This window comes from Dama dama, chromosome 26 (assembly GCF_033118175.1).
Source record: "Dama dama isolate Ldn47 chromosome 26, ASM3311817v1, whole genome shotgun sequence".
NCBI classification, from domain to species: Eukaryota; Metazoa; Chordata; class Mammalia; order Artiodactyla; family Cervidae; genus Dama; species Dama dama.
In genome coordinates, this window is record NC_083706.1 from 51848053 (window position 1) to 51867600 (window position 19548).

The 19548-nt window shown below is 39.8% G+C and overlaps 1 protein-coding gene across 1 annotated transcript in view; it reads right to left on the reverse strand.

The window, feature by feature from the left end:
• Nucleotides 1-19548, reverse strand: part of PRKN (parkin RBR E3 ubiquitin protein ligase) — a 1218605-nt gene that overhangs the window by 984687 nt on the left and 214370 nt on the right. Inside the window, exon 3 of the mRNA XM_061130058.1 lies at nt 5853-6016. Coding sequence (XP_060986041.1) covers nt 5853-6016 — 164 coding nt within the window. The remainder of the gene's footprint in view (nt 1-5852; nt 6017-19548) is intronic.

The window sequence follows — 19548 nt, forward strand, 5'->3', positions numbered from 1 at the left end:
AATTATACTCAAACGGTACTTCTCCAGGTGGTCTGTGGACATATCCTTCAGGAACTGATGATTCTATGAAACTGATCAAAATGTTGTGATATCAGATGGATTATAACATTAAAAAAATATATTTTACCATTTGAAAAGATAAAAGTACTTTTTAAAATATAAATATTTTCATAATAAGATTCTGGTCTTGAGCTATAAATTCCCAAAGTGCTTGGAGGAAGGCACCAAAAACAATTTCTTTCCAGAAGAAATTGAGACTCTTAAATGTGAGAAATACTGCCCGATTCCTGGGGTGATCATTTGTCTCTGTCTTCCCAGGACACTGTCAGCATCCCTTTTTTTTTTCCTGGAATAATCAGTAACAGAGCCTTCCTTCACATATGAAGTGCTCCATTTTGTATAGCAAGCTATGATGGTCACCTTATCTGTGATCATTATGAAAAAATATACAGAAAGTAAAGACAGGTGGGAGAATCCCAACCACTGTTTGCATCCCCCGGGCATTCTACCTTCTCTTCAGTACACCAAGGCCTTTATTCAGCCTTTCTTGTGGAAACGATAAGCAGCTCATATGATGTTTTATTTTCTTTTTCCCAGCAGCAACTTCTCAATATACATTTTGTGCTTATAGTGTAAAGTATAGCACCTTTATGGCTTCCCAGGTGGTGCTAGTGGTAAAGAGACTCTGGTTTGATCCTTGGGTCGGGAAGATACCCTGGAGAAGAGAATGGCAACTCACTCCAGTATTCTTGCCTGGAGAATTCCATGGGCAGAGGAGACTGGCAGGCTACAGTCTATGGGGTTGCAGAGTCCCAAACGACTGAGCAACTAACACACATAGCATCTATAAACAGTAGCGCTAGACCCTCCTATGATTAAGAGGGAATTCCTCTTGCCCAATGGCCATCGAGCTGGGACACTTTGTATGTTTTTTTGAGGGGGCGGTGGGAGGGGGCATGAGCAGCTTTTGGCTTGAACTGAAGCATCAGCTTTTCCTGAGTTGCAGGCCTACCAGCCTTCACAAAGGAACATCTCCATCACCTCTTCCAGTTTACAGGTCCTCAGACTCAGAATGAAACTAAGTTTGCTGACAGATTCAGATTTAGGGACTTGTCAGCCTCCAAAACTGTGCAACCAATTCTTTGCTATCTATCTACCTATCTATTTTGTCTCTCTGGAGATCTCTAATACACTGGGCTAATAACCTATACTGATATTAATAATATTAATAATAATAATACAGCTCATGTGAATACAGTGAATTCTGCTCAAACAAAAATCTTATCTAAATTCTCAAGTTCCTGTGATTTTAATGGTTAGTCTAATTGCAAATTTCATCAGTTTTGGCATATACAGCTATGTAGAATCTTAATTTCTGTGTATAATTTTGAATAATAAATTGATGATTATGTAAAGCTGATTCAGGGATTCTTGATATGCAGTGTGTTAGAATTGGAAGATAGGAGAAAGGGTGACATTTGATTAGTTCCTGAATACTCTGCTACAAGAGCTGACAAAGAAAAAAATATCAGTTCACTGTGAATAATATGTCAAACACCAATATTTTAGGTTACATACTTGTAAGCATAAGTAAAATAATAAAAATATGGACAGAAACATTGTTTATGAAGTAGGAAAAATGTATAGGTCTTTCTAATTTACTTCTAACAAATATAGTGTGTGGCAGATATCTACTTTACAAAAATACATTTTAAAAGCCATAATGTGGTGATGAATCTTTACTGAACAGCACAGCCATACGTGTCTATTTTTAGTAAATATCTGAGGAATAGTAAAGTTTTTGTAAGTTTTCTGAATTCAAATTCTACTATTCTAAGTAAAGCCTATGAATGTGAAGGTCAAACATCTATTTATAAATTCCACAAAGTTCTTTTCAGTTAAAATGTATAAATATCACACACACACACACACACACACACACACACACACACACATTTTACTGCCCCAGTAAAATATACATCCTATTATCATGGCCTTAACTGTTTAAATTATTGCAGATATCCTCATCATAATTCATGATGGAGAGCTGTCATGTTATTTAAGGTGATCACTTAGACCCTGATAATAGTAAAAACAATAATGACAACTATGATCGTGATGATGCTAATAAATGCTAACATATAGACAGTGTTTACCATATGTCATACTCTACTGTAAGAGTTTTACATAAATTAACTTAGTCCTCACAAAATCCCAATGAGAGAGGTATTATTATTAATTCAATTTTACAAATGAGTAAACTGAAGTAGGACGAAGGCTAACAGACTTTTGTCAAGAGAATATATTGGTCATAGCAAACACCCTCTTCCAACAACACAAGAGAAGACTCTACACAAGGACATTACCAGATGGTCAATACTGAAATCAGATTTATTACATTCTTTGCAGCCGAAGATGGAGAAGCTCCACACAGTCAACAAAAATAAGACTGGGAAATGACTGTGGCTCAGAACATCAGCTCCTTTTTATAAAATTCATACTTCAATTGAAGAAAGTGGAGAAAACCACTAGGCCATTCAGGTGGACCTAAATCAAATCCCTTACAATTATACAGTGGAAGTGACAAACAGATTCAAGAATTAGATCTGATAGAGTGCCTGAAGAACTATGGACGGAAGTTCATAACACCATACAGGAGGTGGTTGGCCAAAATCATCCCAAAGAAAAAGAAATACAAGAAGGCAAAATGGTTGTCTGAAGAGGCCTTACAAGTAGCTGAGAAAAGAAGAGACGCGAAAGGCAAAGAAGAGGAGGAAAGATATACCCATCTGAAAGCAGAGTTCCAGAGGATATAGCAAGGAGGGATAAGAAATCCTTCCTCAGTGCCCAGTGCAAAGAAATAGAGGAAAACACTAGAATGGGAAAGACTAGAGACCTCTTCAAGAAAATTGGGCACACCAAGAGAATTACTTCATGCAAACTGAAACACAGAGGCCATATTCTCTAAGTATCTTAGATACCGTTTAAAAAATTATTTTGCCTTAATTTGTAATATTAAAAACTGGATGCTCCCTATATATAATATAAACACTCTCATTACAGAGGATCATCTAGACACTTAGAAATGAAGGTTATACAACATCACGGAAAAAGCCTATGATATAATGTTAAGGGAAAGAAATTCACTACATAAAATTGCATTTTCACGCCGATTACAGCTGTATCAAAGTCAGCCATGCGCACAGTCAAGGGCTGTGAAAGGTACAACACCGTGCGGGAACCGCTGCTCCTCCAGGAACTCCCTGTCTCCCCTTCCCCTCGATGGCCAGCTGAGCTGCGCCCATGACGAGGTCCCATGATTCGTGCTGAATCCCTGAAAGCTGGTTATTTCCAACTACAGTCCTGGCCCGAAGGTCCCTAAGTTACCACCACTATCACCAAGTCCAAAGGCTCTTTTCTTCCTCATCCTCCATGTTTTCACAGCACAAACATTCTTTACTTGTAATTTTCTTTCCCAAATTATCTCTGAAAATGTCAGTTGGATGGACAATGTCTCCTATACCGGCTCCTCTCCTGTTACCTAAGGAATTGCTTGTGCCGTGTCCTCCGCACCTTGGCAACTGAATCTGTTCCAGTTACTGCAATACTTACCTCCATGGAGAGAGTCCTCAAACGGAAAGCAAGCCCTGAGCTCAGCACCGCCATATGACTGCCTGCCAGCATCTCCCCCTGGCATTAACTCCTGTAATCTGTGAAACTCCTGTCAGTGATCAAACAGGATCTCCAGACTCCCATGTCCCTCCAGGGCATCCTATTTTATTCTCCATCTCCACACATGAAACCTCAATGTCACATGGGTCAAAGCTTTGCAAAATACAGCTCCCAATTCCCTTGTCACCCCACCTTCAGCATCTCCTCTAGGTTCTACAAGAATAGGAATCTACGCTTGTTCCCACACACCTCTCATGCTCATTCTTCATCTCCAGAATCCTACTTGAGTTTCAACTCACCCAGAAGTCTTGGTGACTTTCATTCAGCTGTGTCTCCTATGCCTTTAAAATTTCATAATACTTTTATTTCATTTTCATATGGCAGTTTTCATGGTTGACACCCTTATGTTATAGCCATCAGTTTAAGCCACATGAAATTGCTGATAGTTTTAACCCATGTGGTTCAGTCTAGTATTACTGTTGATTTTACAGGGCCTAAGTAAACAGCAGTGTCTACAAAAACAGCAGTGAGTTCTGCCTTTCTTTAGGATCCCCTCAGAAGCCCAGGATACTGGAAGTGTTTGTGAAAATCAAGAATCTTAATCAATCTATCCATATATCTACATTTATATCTATCTATCTGTAGAAATCAATTGTCTATGGTAATCGGTATAACCTATCCACTCCAGTGGTAGAGGAAAGAACCTGAAAACTTCGGGTAACATAAAATATTTTTGTTCAAGAAGCTGTTTTAAAGTAATTTATGAAGGGAACATTCTTGGTTTTAGAGGTTGGCAGGTACATTAAAAAAAAAAAAAAGCTTTCTAGTTGATTGAAATTAAAAAAAAAAAAAAAAACCAAAATACTTTTCAGAACAGGTGCTTCTCTTATAAAAACAAATTGCCTAAAAGCAAAGCAGAGCACCGTGTGTGCACCGTGAGTGGAGCAGACTGCCGTCAGAGGAGAGGAGCTGGGGAAGCCGGGGCGATTCAGATTTCCATAGCATCTCGCTTACACCCAGATCCGAAAGCCTTTCGCAAAGCAGTAAACATCATCACCAAAAAGAGACAGCGACAGGGTGTCACTAAAGTAGGGGCTCTGGGTAGAGACACAGCACCCCCCCCCCCCCACCCCCCACACACACTGTTCACAGCAGCAGGCCCCCAAACGGCTGCAAGCAGAAGTGCAACTCATCTGTGCTGGTTAAGCAAGGGGGACGTGGGGAATGTGTTTGCGGGTTCTTCAGGGTCACCTGAACCGTCCACAGAAAGCAACTGGTTTTTCATACTTTCTCAGAGAACGACTTCAACCCGTTTGGAGGCCTCTTTGCTGGCTTCCCCAACACAAGACAGGTCTCCACTCCCAGAGGAAGGCACTGCTCCCAATCGCCTACCCAGTTCACCCCTTCCCCTGCGGAAATCCCTGCTGGGAATGAAGCCCCCACGCCCCCCACCCCGATGAAAAGATACAGCGCTTTGATGCTATGAGGAGCCCCGGGGTGCCCGGAAAGCATCAGGGACAGGAGAGGAAAAACACTCGCTGCACCCTCTCCAACATTTCAGCGGCCCATTCTGGGGAACATGTTACTGAAACCTGGAGAAATTAAACACACAGGTGGACATCCGCAGTGCGTGCGTCTTCCTCCACCGTCGGCTCGGCCGCTGATGGGCAGGGAGCTCTGGAGCCTGCTCCCAAGGCCCTGAGCCCCAAAACCTCCTCCCATCCCGAGCTCCGGGCGGCAGACCCGGGACCATCCTGCAGGGGTCACAATTGGGTTACAGATCCCTCCCGGCACGGTGACTGAGCAGCCGCATCTGGGACAATTTCGGTGACTCCTTCATTAGGATTCAAATGGAATAAGTAAGGTAGAAATTGAACAGTCACAGGAACGGTGCCTTGCTGCTCCTGTAGTCAGTAAACATTTATTCACTAAGCCCAGTCTGTGTGCGCTCTCTCTCCTCTCTCCTAGCCACAGTTGTTCTTACAATCCTTCCTGCTTGCTGTTTTAATGCATAATTAAGAAGGTCAGAATTAATGAAGCGGTGTGGAGTAAAGTTCAAGGAATCCCTAGGCACTATTTATTCTATTAGATCTCAGGCATGAATGTCAGCTTGGCAGCGCAAGCAGCATAAGCAATGGAGCTGGCCGCAGCCCAGGAACCCTCCACCAAGGGAGACTCACCTGTACTGTCAAGTCATTCCGAAGCTCCTTCCCTGCGAAAATCACACACAGCTGGTCAGCTGGAACCCCCTGTCGCTTAGCAACCACCTCCTTGAGCTGGAAGATGCTGGTGTCAGAATCGACCTCCACTGGGAACCCGTGGTTAGAGTTGAACCTGACAAACACTGGTCAAAAAAAAAAAAAAAAAAAACCACACACAAAGCTTTACTCAAAATCCTTAAATGGCAATTGCATTTAATGGCAATCCTTAATGGCAATGCAACATGTCTGAATTGATTTGCCCCTCTCCTGCCCTTTGGTAAGCAGTATGCATTTTCTTTCACTTATAAAGCTTAAGGCTATGGAGCAACATTTGGAGAAGAATGGAGTTATCCTATGGGATTTCCCTTTCATATATCAGTCAGTGACCCACAAACAAAATTGCATGCTCCCTTTGACATCCGTCCTGTGAAACGGGGGGGAACTCAAGCAGAACACTTGCTTGATTGGAATTGTGAGATTCCCAAGAGTTTATCCAGGAGATTCAGCTCTGACAGCCTGTACAAACTCACACTGCCTCTACGGCATCCCTCTTAATAAAAAATCAAAGGCATCGTGTTAGCGCTCATGGCATAGCAGGGGAAAGACATCAGATCACTTTCTGGACTAGAGTGAAGACGCACCAGGTTGTGTCTAAGAGCCTGAGCCATCGTTGGTGGTCCCAGCCAAAAGGCTCCACTGGGTCTTAGGGAAACATGTATTTGCCCTTTCTTCTGAAAGATACCTTTTTTTTTTTTTTTTTGGAACCACTATTCTCCTCAAGATCCAGGCTGGAAACTTAAGCCTTTTGCATGTCTTCTTGCTGCCAACTGCCATGCCACCTCCTCCATGTCTCTCATATCTGTCCTTCCCTTTGCATTCCTCCAGTCACTACGCTCATCAAATCATTCTTGCAATAGCCTCCAAACTGAAGTCTTGTGTGTGTTCCTTGTTCAGTCGTGTCCAGCTCTTTGCGACCCCAAGGACTGTGGGTCCCCATGCAACCCACCAGGCTCCTCTGCCCACCATGGAATTCTCCAGGCACGAATACTGGAATGGATTGCCATTTTCTTCTCCAGGGCTCCAGGGGAATGTTCCCTGGCCCAGAGATCTAAGCCGGGTCGCCCGCATTGCAGGCAGATTCTTTACCAACTGAGCCAACAGGGAAACCCACCTGAAGTCTTAACGTACTCCTTTCACTTTCAGAATGTCCTCCATTGTTCTGCAAAGTAAACCTTATATTCATCTAGAGCTATGCCATGTCACAGCCCTCAAAAATTTTAAAGGCTTAAAGCTTTTAAACTAAATGCCCCCAAAAAACAGACCACAGAAAACTCCTGCCCCTGCCGCCTACCTTTTCAATGACACCCCCTTCCTCACCGCTGCCTGCTGAAAGCCCATTCACCCTCAGGATTCATCTAAGACCTCATCTAAGGCCACTCACTGTCAGCTGCCTCAAGAATGAGCTCACCTCTTCAGCATTCAGGGGCTGTCAGTATGTACATCTTATACGGCTTGCCACAATTTCTCAGGGATGCAGTACAACACAGGAGATAAATACATCTTCCAAACTGAGAGGAACTAGTCGCCAATTCCTACAGGACCCTTATCAGCTTAGGGGACTAGGGTAAACGTATTAACCTTCACTTTTCAACTCTTAGATTCCTAATCTTCAAAATATTTATAAAGCACAGAGGGTATTCTATGATACATTAATAATATTTATAGTGTTTACGACAATCACACAATGACTTTTTTAAAAAATGGATATTTGTATATGTCTTCTTACCTTCTATGAAAGATCATAAACTCCTCAAGGCCAGGCACTACAGTTAATTTTCTGCTATATCTTCTTTAAATGGACCATAAGCACTCATTAGTTCTCAATATGTGAGATGGCCCACCAAATAATACTCATAATTAAATAATAATTGTAATACCAATAATAGTCAAGTAATTACTATGTGGTAGAAGTTGTACCTTACATAGGCCATTTTTAAGCTTCCCAATGATCTGGTAAGGTCACTATTATCCTTATTTAATAGAAAAGTAAATGAAGGCCTTGAGAATTATAATCACTTTTCTGAGGACATCAGTTACTTTGTAATGGAATCACAATTTAAATTCAGTTCAACCTACCTCTTAACCCCATTCCATTTCTACTATAACACACTGCCGAAACTATTCTCAGAAGAAAAGTCCACATTCCTTTTCCTTATGACTCTGTGTGTGTGTGTGTGTGTGTGTGTATAAAACAAAACAGCAAAAAGTCCTTATACCATACATCAGACAGCCTCTGTACAGGTTAGCAGTGGAAAATGAGATTAAAAGTAAAAGCTCCAGTCAAGAGCTAAGAGCAAAGAACAATGAACAATAGTTATAAGACAAGATGAGATAAAAATGACACCAAACTGAGAGTGCAAGAGATGACACGACAAGCGCAAAACCTGACATATTTTATCAGCATAGAAAATATTTAGAAAGGGTAAGAACTATGACAAAAGTGTTCCAAACAAAGAAAACTGATAAAAAAAAATTACAGAGGAAAAGGTGCTTTTGATACACTTTAAAGTAGATGCCATGTGACACTGTTGAAAGTTAGAGGAGGCAAAATAAAAATATATTGGAAGCCCTTGAAGTATATTCTTGGTATCCTTAGATCAGAGACCATAAGGCAACCAATTCATCAGATGAGACATGGTGACCAGTGGGTGACTATAAGGAACAAAAGTTATGGTCTGAGTTTCAAACTTGCTATTCAGGTAGTATGAACATATTTTGTTTTTTTTTTTAAGTAAAAATGGGGAAGAAGCAGTTGAAAAACCATAGAAAAGCTATTTTAAAAAGGATTAGATAAATAAAATTCATTGAAAGAAGTAATCAGAAGAAACTCTGTAACCTTAAATGCCAAAATCAGTATAAACAAAAGTAAATGAAAAGGCTAGGAAAAGAACAAAATGCAAATGAAAATAAAGTGCAAAGAAGCAAACAAACAAAAAAAACAAAAATTAATGTTGTATGTATATGTATGGCTGAGTCCCTTCACTGCTCACCTGAAACTCTTACAAGAATGTTAATCAGATATACCCCAGTATAATAATTTTTTAAAAAAGGAATAAATATTTAAGGAGATCTAAAGTTGCTGATTTTCTCCAGAGGTTTAAAATCATGAGAATTCCACCCTAAGGGCAAGATTTATGAAGAAAACTAAAGGGGGAAAAAAATCTGCAAAATACATACTAGATAACTCTGTACCACTAATGAAATCATTACTGTCTTTTGTTTTCCTCATAAATAGAAAATCAGAGTTTGTGAGCTTAAACTCAGCTTGGATAAATCATATCAGTACTTTCTAAATGCATATTGTTGAGCAACAAGTCAGAAATAGACTATGGATTTTATCATGGAAAGACTGATCAAGTACATAGCAGGTATTTGGTCAACTAAAATATTTGTTGAGAGAATCAAATAAAAGCACAGCTCAAGACAGACCACTACCATCAGCACATAAATGGGCTCAACACTTTTGGAGCAAGACAGTTCCCTCTCAAAAAAGAATGCCCTAATAGCCTCTGTAGGTGTTTAGCTCCACTGCAGCCCAGTAAATACCAGGAGCGCACTCTTAATAATTGTGCCAACCAAAAGTAACCCTACATATCTCTGAATGTCCCTTGGTAAGGCAGTTTCTTCTTTACCTTTAAGAAACATCACTTGAGTATTGCCAGCCCCAAGCAGACACAACTTGTCCTCAGATTCCCTTCCATTCTTTATCCCACATCTCTGCTCAGAAAAATCTACTGTGAACCTGTTATCATTAACTCTCCATTTCTTTCCTTTGCATTCTTTTTTTTTTTTTTTTTTTTCATTTACTTTTATTAGTTGGAGGCTAATTACTTTACAATATTGTAGTGGTTTTTGTCATACACTGACATGAATCAGCCATGGATTTACATGTATTCCCCATCCCGATCCCCCCCCAACTCCCTCTCTACCCGATGCCTCTGGGTCTTCCCAGTGCACCAGGCCCGAGCACTTGTCTCATGCATCTAACCTGGGCTGGTGATCTGTTTCACCCTAGATAATATACATGTTTCGATGCTGTTCTCTTGAAACATCCTACCCTCGCCTTCTCCCACAGAGTCCAAAAGTCTGTTCTGTACATCTGTGTTTCTTTTTCTGTTTTGCATATAGGGTTATCATTACCATCTTTCTAAATTCCATATATATGCGTTAGTATACTGTACTGGTCTTTATCTTTCTGGCTTACTTCACTCTGTATAAGGGGCTCCAGTTTCATCCATCTCATTAGAACTGATTCAAATGAATTCTTTTTAATGGCTGAGTAATATTCCATGGTGTATATGTACCACAGCTTCCTTATCCATTCATCTGCTGATGGGCATCTAGGTTGCTTCCATGTCCTAGCTATTATAAACAGTGCTGCGATGAACATTGGGGTGCATGTGTCTCTCTCAGATCTGGTTTCCTCGGTGTGTATGCCCAGAAGTGGGATTGCTGGGTCATATGGCAGTTCTAACTCCAGTTTTTTAAGAAATCTCCACACTGTTCTCCATAGTGGCTGTACTAGTTTGCATTCCCACCAACAGTGTAAGAGGGTTCCCTTTTCTCCACACCCTCTCCAGCATTTATTGCTTGTAGACTTTTGGATAGCAGCCATCCTTAAAAGCTTTTGCACAACAAAGGAAACTATAAGCAAGGTGAAAAGACAGCCCTCAGATTGGGAGAAAATAATAGCAAACGAAGCAACAGACAAAGGATTAATCTCAAAAATATACAAGCAACTCCTGCAGCTCAATTCCAGAAAAATAGATGACCCAATCAAAAAATGGGCCAAAGAACTAAACAGACATTTCTTCAAAGAAGACATACAGATGGGTAACAAACACATGAAAAGATGCTCAACATCACTCATTATTAGAGAAATGCAAATCAAAACCACAATGAGGTATCCTTTGCATTCTTTAATGAACCTACTCTTGACGTCTTGAAGATTGCTCTTGGTATGACCTCGACATTTTTAATCAATGGTTGCTTTTCAATTTTTTTCATATTTGGCCATTCGGGAACAATCAACAAGGCTCTTGATCTAATAACACTTTTTATTTCTCTCTTAGCATCTGCCACTAAATCCTCCCGGTTTCCCTTCTACAACACAAGACATACTTTCCTAGCTTCATCTACCAGATCCTCTCCTTTTGTTCGGCCTACTGATTTCAGAGTGCCCTGGGTTCTGCTTGATCTCTCTTTTCTGAGTGTCTGCCTAGGGTTGCGTTATCCAAGCTGCATGTCTTATAATTCTTGGGTAATTTAATGTATTCAAATGGGAAATTTTCATTCACCATGATTTTTACTTTATTTTCTTATTTAAAAATTCAACTCTCTCACAACATTGTACATCAGATAATTCTCAGAACAATGTGAGTCCATAGAGTTATCTAATTCTTAGGACCAGTTCCTATGTTCCTCAAGCTATAGAATTTGCTCACAAAAACTCTGCTGAACATGAATGTAACAATTGCTATGAGAATCTCAAAATACTTACATAAAGGTGAAATTAACCTCCCACAACTCACATAGTATATATTCAGTATTCATAACATAACATTTATTATACTCCCTAATTTCTTGCAGTCATAATTTAAAACATTTTTTAAAATGTTGCAGCATATTAGGCATTTTTCATAGGACTCTGTTAGTGAGAAAATTTAACACACTTCCTAGATAAATGAATTTCCAAATTGGGTATCTTATTGTATGCTTTAAACTTAAACTTTAATTACTTTTTTCTTAAATTGAGAAAAACACATAGTATGATTCAACAAGAACATCTACAATGCGGGATTAAAGTAAGTAGGGGATGAAAGTCTGACCAGCACTTGAAAACTGTTAACATTTTAAGAAAAAAGCAAACACTTATTTTGAAAGAGAGCCACTATTATAATCTGATGACCACAGAGGGGGGGAAAAAGTAACAAATGCAAAATCAACAATTAAGAGTTAAGAAGCACTTGCTATTTGGTCATAAAGGCAACTTCTAAGTTCAAAGGAAAATGTTAGAAGAAAGCTAATTTCAACATCTAGTAAAGTTACCCCTTCTATACAACAGATATAAAGAATAACAACAAAAAATGTATTGAGGTAAGGATCATGCATAGATGCGCCAAATTTCCCCTAAAAGAATAAACTGAATATACTCTCTGGCTCCTAAGGCCTTACCTTCAACTGACAATGTAAACACAGGCTTCCACTTGAGAATGAAGCCTTGAACAGCGATGTCGAACTTGCATCAAGCAGAGTTGAGAACTGCGGTTAACAATGCAACCCATTCAGGCTTGCGTCACGGATCAAACTCAACTGGCAGAAATTCCCTATTTGGGCCATGATTACCTCCCCCTGCCCCCTTATTTTGTAGCCCATCATTCAAAGAGTTGCACGTTAGGGTAATGAATATGATTTTCTGAGAGGGAAGCTCTAGGAAATAGCACCATGAAAACAACCGTTTTATTAACCACCAGGATGAGACGATTGCAAAATTATTTGCTTGCTGCAGAGGACAGATTTTGACTTTGACAATTTCTTTTCAAAAATAAAGTCAAATGATGTCACTGTTTTGAGTCCTACTCTTTTCTAATATAGTTTAGTCTATAGTAATCTATTCCTCTACCCAATGAACAATGGTGAAGAACAAATCTCTAGAAGCATATAGCATTTTTGGAACCACAGCTCAATGTTAAGTTACTTATGTACACAAACTTTTATTGGATTCTTATAGGATCCAGATGATTGTCACTATTTTAAGGCTATTATTTATATCACATAACTTAAAACATTCAGAAAACTAAGATCATGGCATCTGGTCCCATTATTTCATGGCAAATAGATGGGGAAACAATGGAAACAGTGAGAGACTTTTTCTTTTTGGGCTCCAAAGTCACTGCAGATGGTAACTGTAGTCATGAAATTCAAAGATGCTTGCTCCTTGGAAGAAAAGTTATGACCAATCTAGACAGCATAGTAAAAAGCAGAGACATTACTTTGCCAACAAAGGTCCGTCTAGTCAAAATTATGTTTTTTCCAGTAGTCATGTATGGATGTGAGAGTTGGACTACAAAGAAAGCTGAGCGCCAAAGAATTGATGCTTTCAAACTATGGTTTTGGAGAAGACTCTTGAGAGTCCCTTGGACTGCAAGGAGATCCAACAAGTCAATTTGTAAAGGAAATCAGTCCTGAATATTTATTGGAAGGACTGATGCTGAAGCTGAAACTCCAGTATTTTGGCCACCTGATGCAAAGAACTGACTCATTGGAAAAGACCCTGATGCTGGGAAAGATTGAAGGCAGGAGGAGAAGGGGATGATAGAGGATGAGATGGTTGTATGGCATCACTGACTCAATGGACATGAGTTTGAATAGGCTCTGGGAGTTGGTGATGGACAGAGAGGCCTGGCATGCTGCAGTCCATGGGGTCACAAAGAGTCGGTCATGACTGACTGAACTGAAATGAACACTTGATTCTGTGCTATTTGATATCATGCCTTATTCACATCTTATGTAATTCTTGATTCCTAACTAAAGAGCCTCTTTATGAAGTTAAAGAGGAGAGTAAAAAAGTTGGCTTAAAACTCAACATTCAGAAAACCACTATCATGGCACTGGGTCCCATCACTTCATGGGAAACAGATGGGGAAACAATGGAAACAATGAGAGACTTTATCTTTTGGGGCTCCAAAATTACTACAGATGGTGACTACAGCCATGAAATTAAAAGATGCTTGCTCCTTGGAAGAAACACTATGACCAACCTAGACAGAATATTAAAAAGCAGAGACATTACTTTGCCAACAAAGGTCCGTCTAGTCAAAGCTATGGTTTTTCCAGAAGTCACGTATGGATGTGAGAGTTGGACTATAAAGAAAGCTGAGAGCTGAAGAATTGATGCTTTTGAACTGTGGTGTTGGAGAAGACTCTTGAGAGTCCCTTGGACTGCAAGGAGATCCAACCAGTCAATCCTAAAGGAAATCAGTCCTGGGTGTTCATTGGAAGGACTGATTCTGAAGCTGATTTGGCCAGCTGATGCGAAAGAGCTGGCTCATTTGAAAAGACCCTGATGCTGGGAAAGATTGAAGGCAGGAGGAGAAGGGGACAACAGAGGATGAGGTGGTGAGGTGGTTGCATTGCATCACCGACTCAATAGACATGAGCTTGAGTAAACCCCGGGAGTTGGTGATGGACAGGGAGGTCTGGTGTGCTGCAGTCCATGGGGTCACAAAGAGTCAGACATGACTAAATGACGGAACTGAACTGAACTCTATTTTAAGATCTTTCTGATCAGAAACTTCTTTTAGTCTCTTCATCCTCACAGGCCAGGATTTCTGCTTTTTGTAATGACTCAGTAATATGTCAGATCAATTCTCTGCAGAAAATAATGTGGACCCTATAAAAAATCAGACACTTGGAGGCACTGAGGAGTGAAGAGAAGGAAGATTCTGGTAGAGAGTACATGTCAGGAGGAGCAAAGTCATGCAAGCTCACTTTGACAGCTCTTAGTTTCCAGCCAGGTACAATTTGGATGGCATGAAGGGTTGTAGGCACACTGGTGGCAAAATTTGTCTTTCTGGTGCAAAGAAGCAAAATCCTGAACCTGGAGAAACTTGCCTCTAAGAAGAGAAGAGCAGGAAAAATTCCAGATGGAAAAGAAGCATAAAGGGAATCTCCAACTCTGTCCACCCACATCTCTGACTGGTTCATGAACCACACAGATGCATAACATACTCAAAGCATTTCGGCAAAGGGAAAGATCTGCTTAAAGAGATGAACTATAACTCTCCATCCTTTAAGTGTGCATTTCAAATAGTGACTTCTTCCAAAGAGCACAGTGTGGGAAGAGGGAACAAGAGAAACTTCCTAGTGGAAAAACCTGAGAACAGCACCTTAGCCAGGTGATCAAGGTCAAGCTCAGCAGAGATAAGTCACACTGATACTGTGTACCCTTCATCTGATGGGATGAGCATGGCTTTTTATCTCTGGGGTCTTCCTCTCAAAAAACACAAAACACCAGTCTAATCTTGAGAGGAGCATCAGACATACAGCAGTTGGGGAACAGTCTTAAAAATACCTGACCATTAGCCCTCAAAACTTTCCAGGTCATCAAAAACCAGTTGAGCCTGAGAAATTTTCACCATCTAGAGGGGACTAAGGAGACATGGCAACTAAATGTAATATGATATCCTAGATGTCATTCTAGAAGAGAAAATGGACATTTTGTAAAAACCAAAGAAAATCTGAATGAAGTTCAGACTTTAGTTAATCATAATGTATCAACATTGGTTCATTAATTATGACAAATGCAGTATAATAATGGATAATGTTAAAAAAAGGCGAGTTGAATGTGGAATATTTGGGAATACCCTGTATTATCTTTGCATTTTTTTTCTGCAAAATTAAAATATAACTGTTCTAAAATAAATTTACTCAGTTTAGTTAAGTTCAGTTGCTCAGTTGTGGCCAACTCTTTGCAACCCATGGACTGGAGCATAACTAGGCTTCCCTGTCCATCACCAACTCCCAGAGCTTGCTCAAACTAATGTCCCTGAGTCGGTGATGCCATCCAACCATCTCATCCTCTGTTGTCCCCTTCTCCTCCTGCCTTCAATCTTTCCCAGCATCAGGGTCTTTTCCAGTGAGTCAGTTCTACACATCAGGTGGCCAAAGTATTGGAGTTTCAGCTTCAGCATCTGTCCTTCCAATGAACACCCAGGACCGATCTCCTTTAGGATGGACTGGGTGGATCTCCTTGCAGTCCAAGGGACTCTCAAGAGTCTTCTCCAACACCACAGGTCAAAAGCATCAATTCTTCAGCACTCAGGTTTCTCTACAATCCAACTCTCACATCCATACCTGAGTACTGGAAAATAGCTGTAACTAATGCCAGCTTGGCTTTATCCAGCCTGGCATTTCACATGATGTACTCTGCATGTAAGTTAAGTAAGCAGGGTGACAATATAGAGACTTTACGTACTTCTTTCCCAAATTGGAACCAGTCTGTTGCTCCATGTCTGTTTCTAACTGTTGTTTCTTGAAATTCTCAGGAGGCAGGTAAGGTGGTCTGATATTCCTATCTCTTTAAAAATTTTCCACAGTTTGTTGTGGTTACTTCATCATTAAAAACAAGGGAGGCAAGAAGTAAAAGTATAACATCTTTAAGGTTTTCAAATTAAAAACAAAAGTACTGTTAAATAAAGAATTCTATATCCAGTATGAATAATCTTCGGAAATAAAGATGTAAGAAGGGCTTCCCTGATAGCTCAGTTGGTAAAGAAGCCACCTGCAATACAGGAGACCCCAGTTTGATTCCTGAGTCAGGAAGATCCGCTGCAGAAGGGATACACTACCCACTCCAGTATTCTTGGGCTTCCCTTGTGGCTCAGCTGGTAAAAAATCCGCCTACAATCCCAGAGACCTGGGTTCAATCCCTGGGTTGGAAGACCCCTGGAGAAGGGAAAGCCTACCACTCCAGTATTCTGGCCTGGAGAATTCCATGGACTATATAGTCCATGGGGTCGCAGAGTCAGACACTAACTTTTGCTTTTCAAGATGTAAGAAAACTAAGAAAATTTGTCACAAGCAGACTCACCCTATAAGAAATGCTAATGAAAACTTTATTTTAGAGGTTAATGATACCAGAGGGAAATGATGGTCCTCGTGAAAGTTTAAGAACAACAGAAATACAAAAATATCTGAGTAAATACAGAAGACAATTATACAGGGATTTTGCTTTGTTCATCTTAATTTCTTTAATAACATAATAGCTTATATGGACTTAATTAAGTCACATCCCCAAATTCATATTTTAAAGCCCAATCACCCAATACAATGATATTTGGAGATGGGACCTTGTGGAGATACTTGGGTTTAGATAATACAGTCATGAGAATGGGGCCCTCATGATGATATTAGATGATATTCTATAAGAAGTGACGCCAGAATGTTAGCTTCCTCTCCTTCTGCTACACGAGGGTGCAGGGAGATGGAGGTTGTCTGAGTCAAGAAGAGGGCCCATCCCAGAATCTAACCATGCTGGATCCTGATCTCAGACTTCCAGACTCCACAACTGTGGAAAAATACATTTATACTGTTTAAACTTCCCAAGCTAGTGGTAGTCTGTTACGGTGCTGAGCAAAGAAAACATTCAACACAAAAATTAAAAAGCTTCATGAGTGGTTCAAAATACAAATACAATAACTATGACAAAAAGAATGGGTGGTGGATAACAACCATTTCTTGTACATTTTGGGGGGAGACTGGTGCAATATTAACAATATTGACTGTCAAAATTTAAGAATATGCAGTGAAATTATTGGAGTAAATTATAATGCTGAGTCAAAAAGCAAATAAAAGTTACAGTGGAATTCTATAAAATATTGAATCCGTTAGAATCAGCAATGAAGTAACAGGAGCAAAAATGGAAAAGTAAGTAGAAAGAGTAAGTATAATAAAATGATAGACTCAAATTCAATCATTTCAATAACTGCATTAAATTTTAATGAAATGAATACTTCAATTAAAAGGCATAGGTTGTCAGAGAGGGCAGAACAAGGTTTACCTAACAATGCACTCTCTACAAGAGCTGTGTTTTACAAAGATGGAAATAGTTTGAAAGTTAATCAATTTAAAAAATGCAATTATTAACTCTTACCTAAGGCCCACCATATGGTTTTAAAAATGTGGTTACTACATCAACTGTACAATATTAATTTTTTTTTTAAGTTGCTCAATCATGTCTGACTCTTTGCGACCCCATGGACTATACTGTCCATGGGATTCTCCAGGCCAGAATACTGGAGTGGATAGTCTTTCACTTCTCCAGGGGATCTTCCCAACCCAGGGATCAAACCCAGGTCTCCCACTTTGCAAGCGGATTCTTTACCAGCTGAGCCACAAGGGAAGTCCAAGAACACTGGATTGGGTAGCCTAGCCCTTCTCCAGCAGATCTTCCTGACCCAGGAATCAAACCACGGTCTCCTGCCCTGCACACGGATTCTTTACCAACTGAGCTATTAATGTTTAGTTGGCCAGAAAATTTACCTTTTATTTTCATTCAATAAGAAAGATATTCCCAATGGAGTTGTATTTCACTGTGCTTTAGAGTACACTGTAATTGATCCAAAGTGACTTTAGGATACTCATAATGATATCTTATGTTTAGATTGAGCTCTCAGTTTTCAAAGTGCTTTTACAGACATTATCTCAGTTAATCTGCACAACAGCTCTGAAAGATGATTGTGACAGCATTTACTACTCCTACTTTTAAACTGAATAAACAGATGTATGAGAAGGAAAAGTGGTTTACCTGAGATTTAAATGGAAAGAAGCAGAAACTAGAAGCTGTGGCCTGAGCCCCTCTCAGGCCTCTCAGACTGTATGTTACCCAGGGAGGTAAAGGGTAATCTCTACACCTCTGAACCATCACATAAGCTTACCTAAGACGGATATGTTAGAAAACATGTCTATGGCTAAGGTGTCAATAATAGCTCTCTGGTCCTACTTTCTCTTCAAAATCAGCATTTTCCCATTTTACATAGAAAGTCAACCCGCTCATTCTTTCCCAGTTTCACTCTGGTGCCTCAGCTCATGGCATCCAGAAGAAAAAGGGTCACTTGAGTTAATGGTGATTAAAAGCTTCTTTTAACCAGTAACTTAGAGAGCTTGGCTTCTTACACAGGAGGGTGAAAGTCGGCATTAGGAATGGCTTATTTTAGGCATCTCAGATTATCATCTGGGTTAGGTTGGGCTGTTAGGAATTCAGATAAAGCAAAGAGGGACACAAAAGGGATGGCAAGGTATTTAATTACCCCAGATCTTCCACACCCTTAGTCTTGCCAAGAAGCAATTCCTTGAGTCTCAGGAGAGTAGAGATAAGGCTGAGTTGAGTCTCCGAAGAGTAGACATAAGACTGTCATTTGTAATATTGGGTTGTCTAAAAAATTTGCTGGGGTGGTAGGTAGTTTTCCATAATGTCTGATGGAAAAAGACAAACACACTTTTTTGCCAACCCAGTAAGTTAATTGTGCCTTATTTCAATTTGGAAATGAACTGCTGGCAAAGCTCTATTCCTTCCCTAACCACCCACCCAGTAATTCATTCACCTAACCAGCCAGCTAGACAGCCATCCAGCCAGACAGTCACTTACCCACTGAGGTTTAAGAATTAAATAATAACAAAATGGCTATTGGGGGCCATTGGTTTTTTCTGATAAATTCTTATTGACTGACTGATCCAATAAAGAAGACTTTATTTTGCCAATCATTTCAAAAGTAAGACATTTTTCACAAACTGAATAAACTATAATATGCAGCCCCAAAGCTTTGACAAAAACATATTTAAAAGATGTTTTTATTGGAGAGATGTTTCAGAGTAATACATAAAGATATTTAAAACAAAAAATAATCCATTTTTGTTATTCATGGTAGTTAGGTTCTATAAAGTCACCACAAACATTAAATCAGTAGAATACTAAACCATAGCTCCTAAGAGAAATACACAGTTAGGTTCCTGTGAGATTCTCATCACAAAATTTTCACCAACCAATACACAGCCTTGTTTTATGTATACATCTGTTTAAAGACATCTAATATACATAACTGATTCATTAACACTG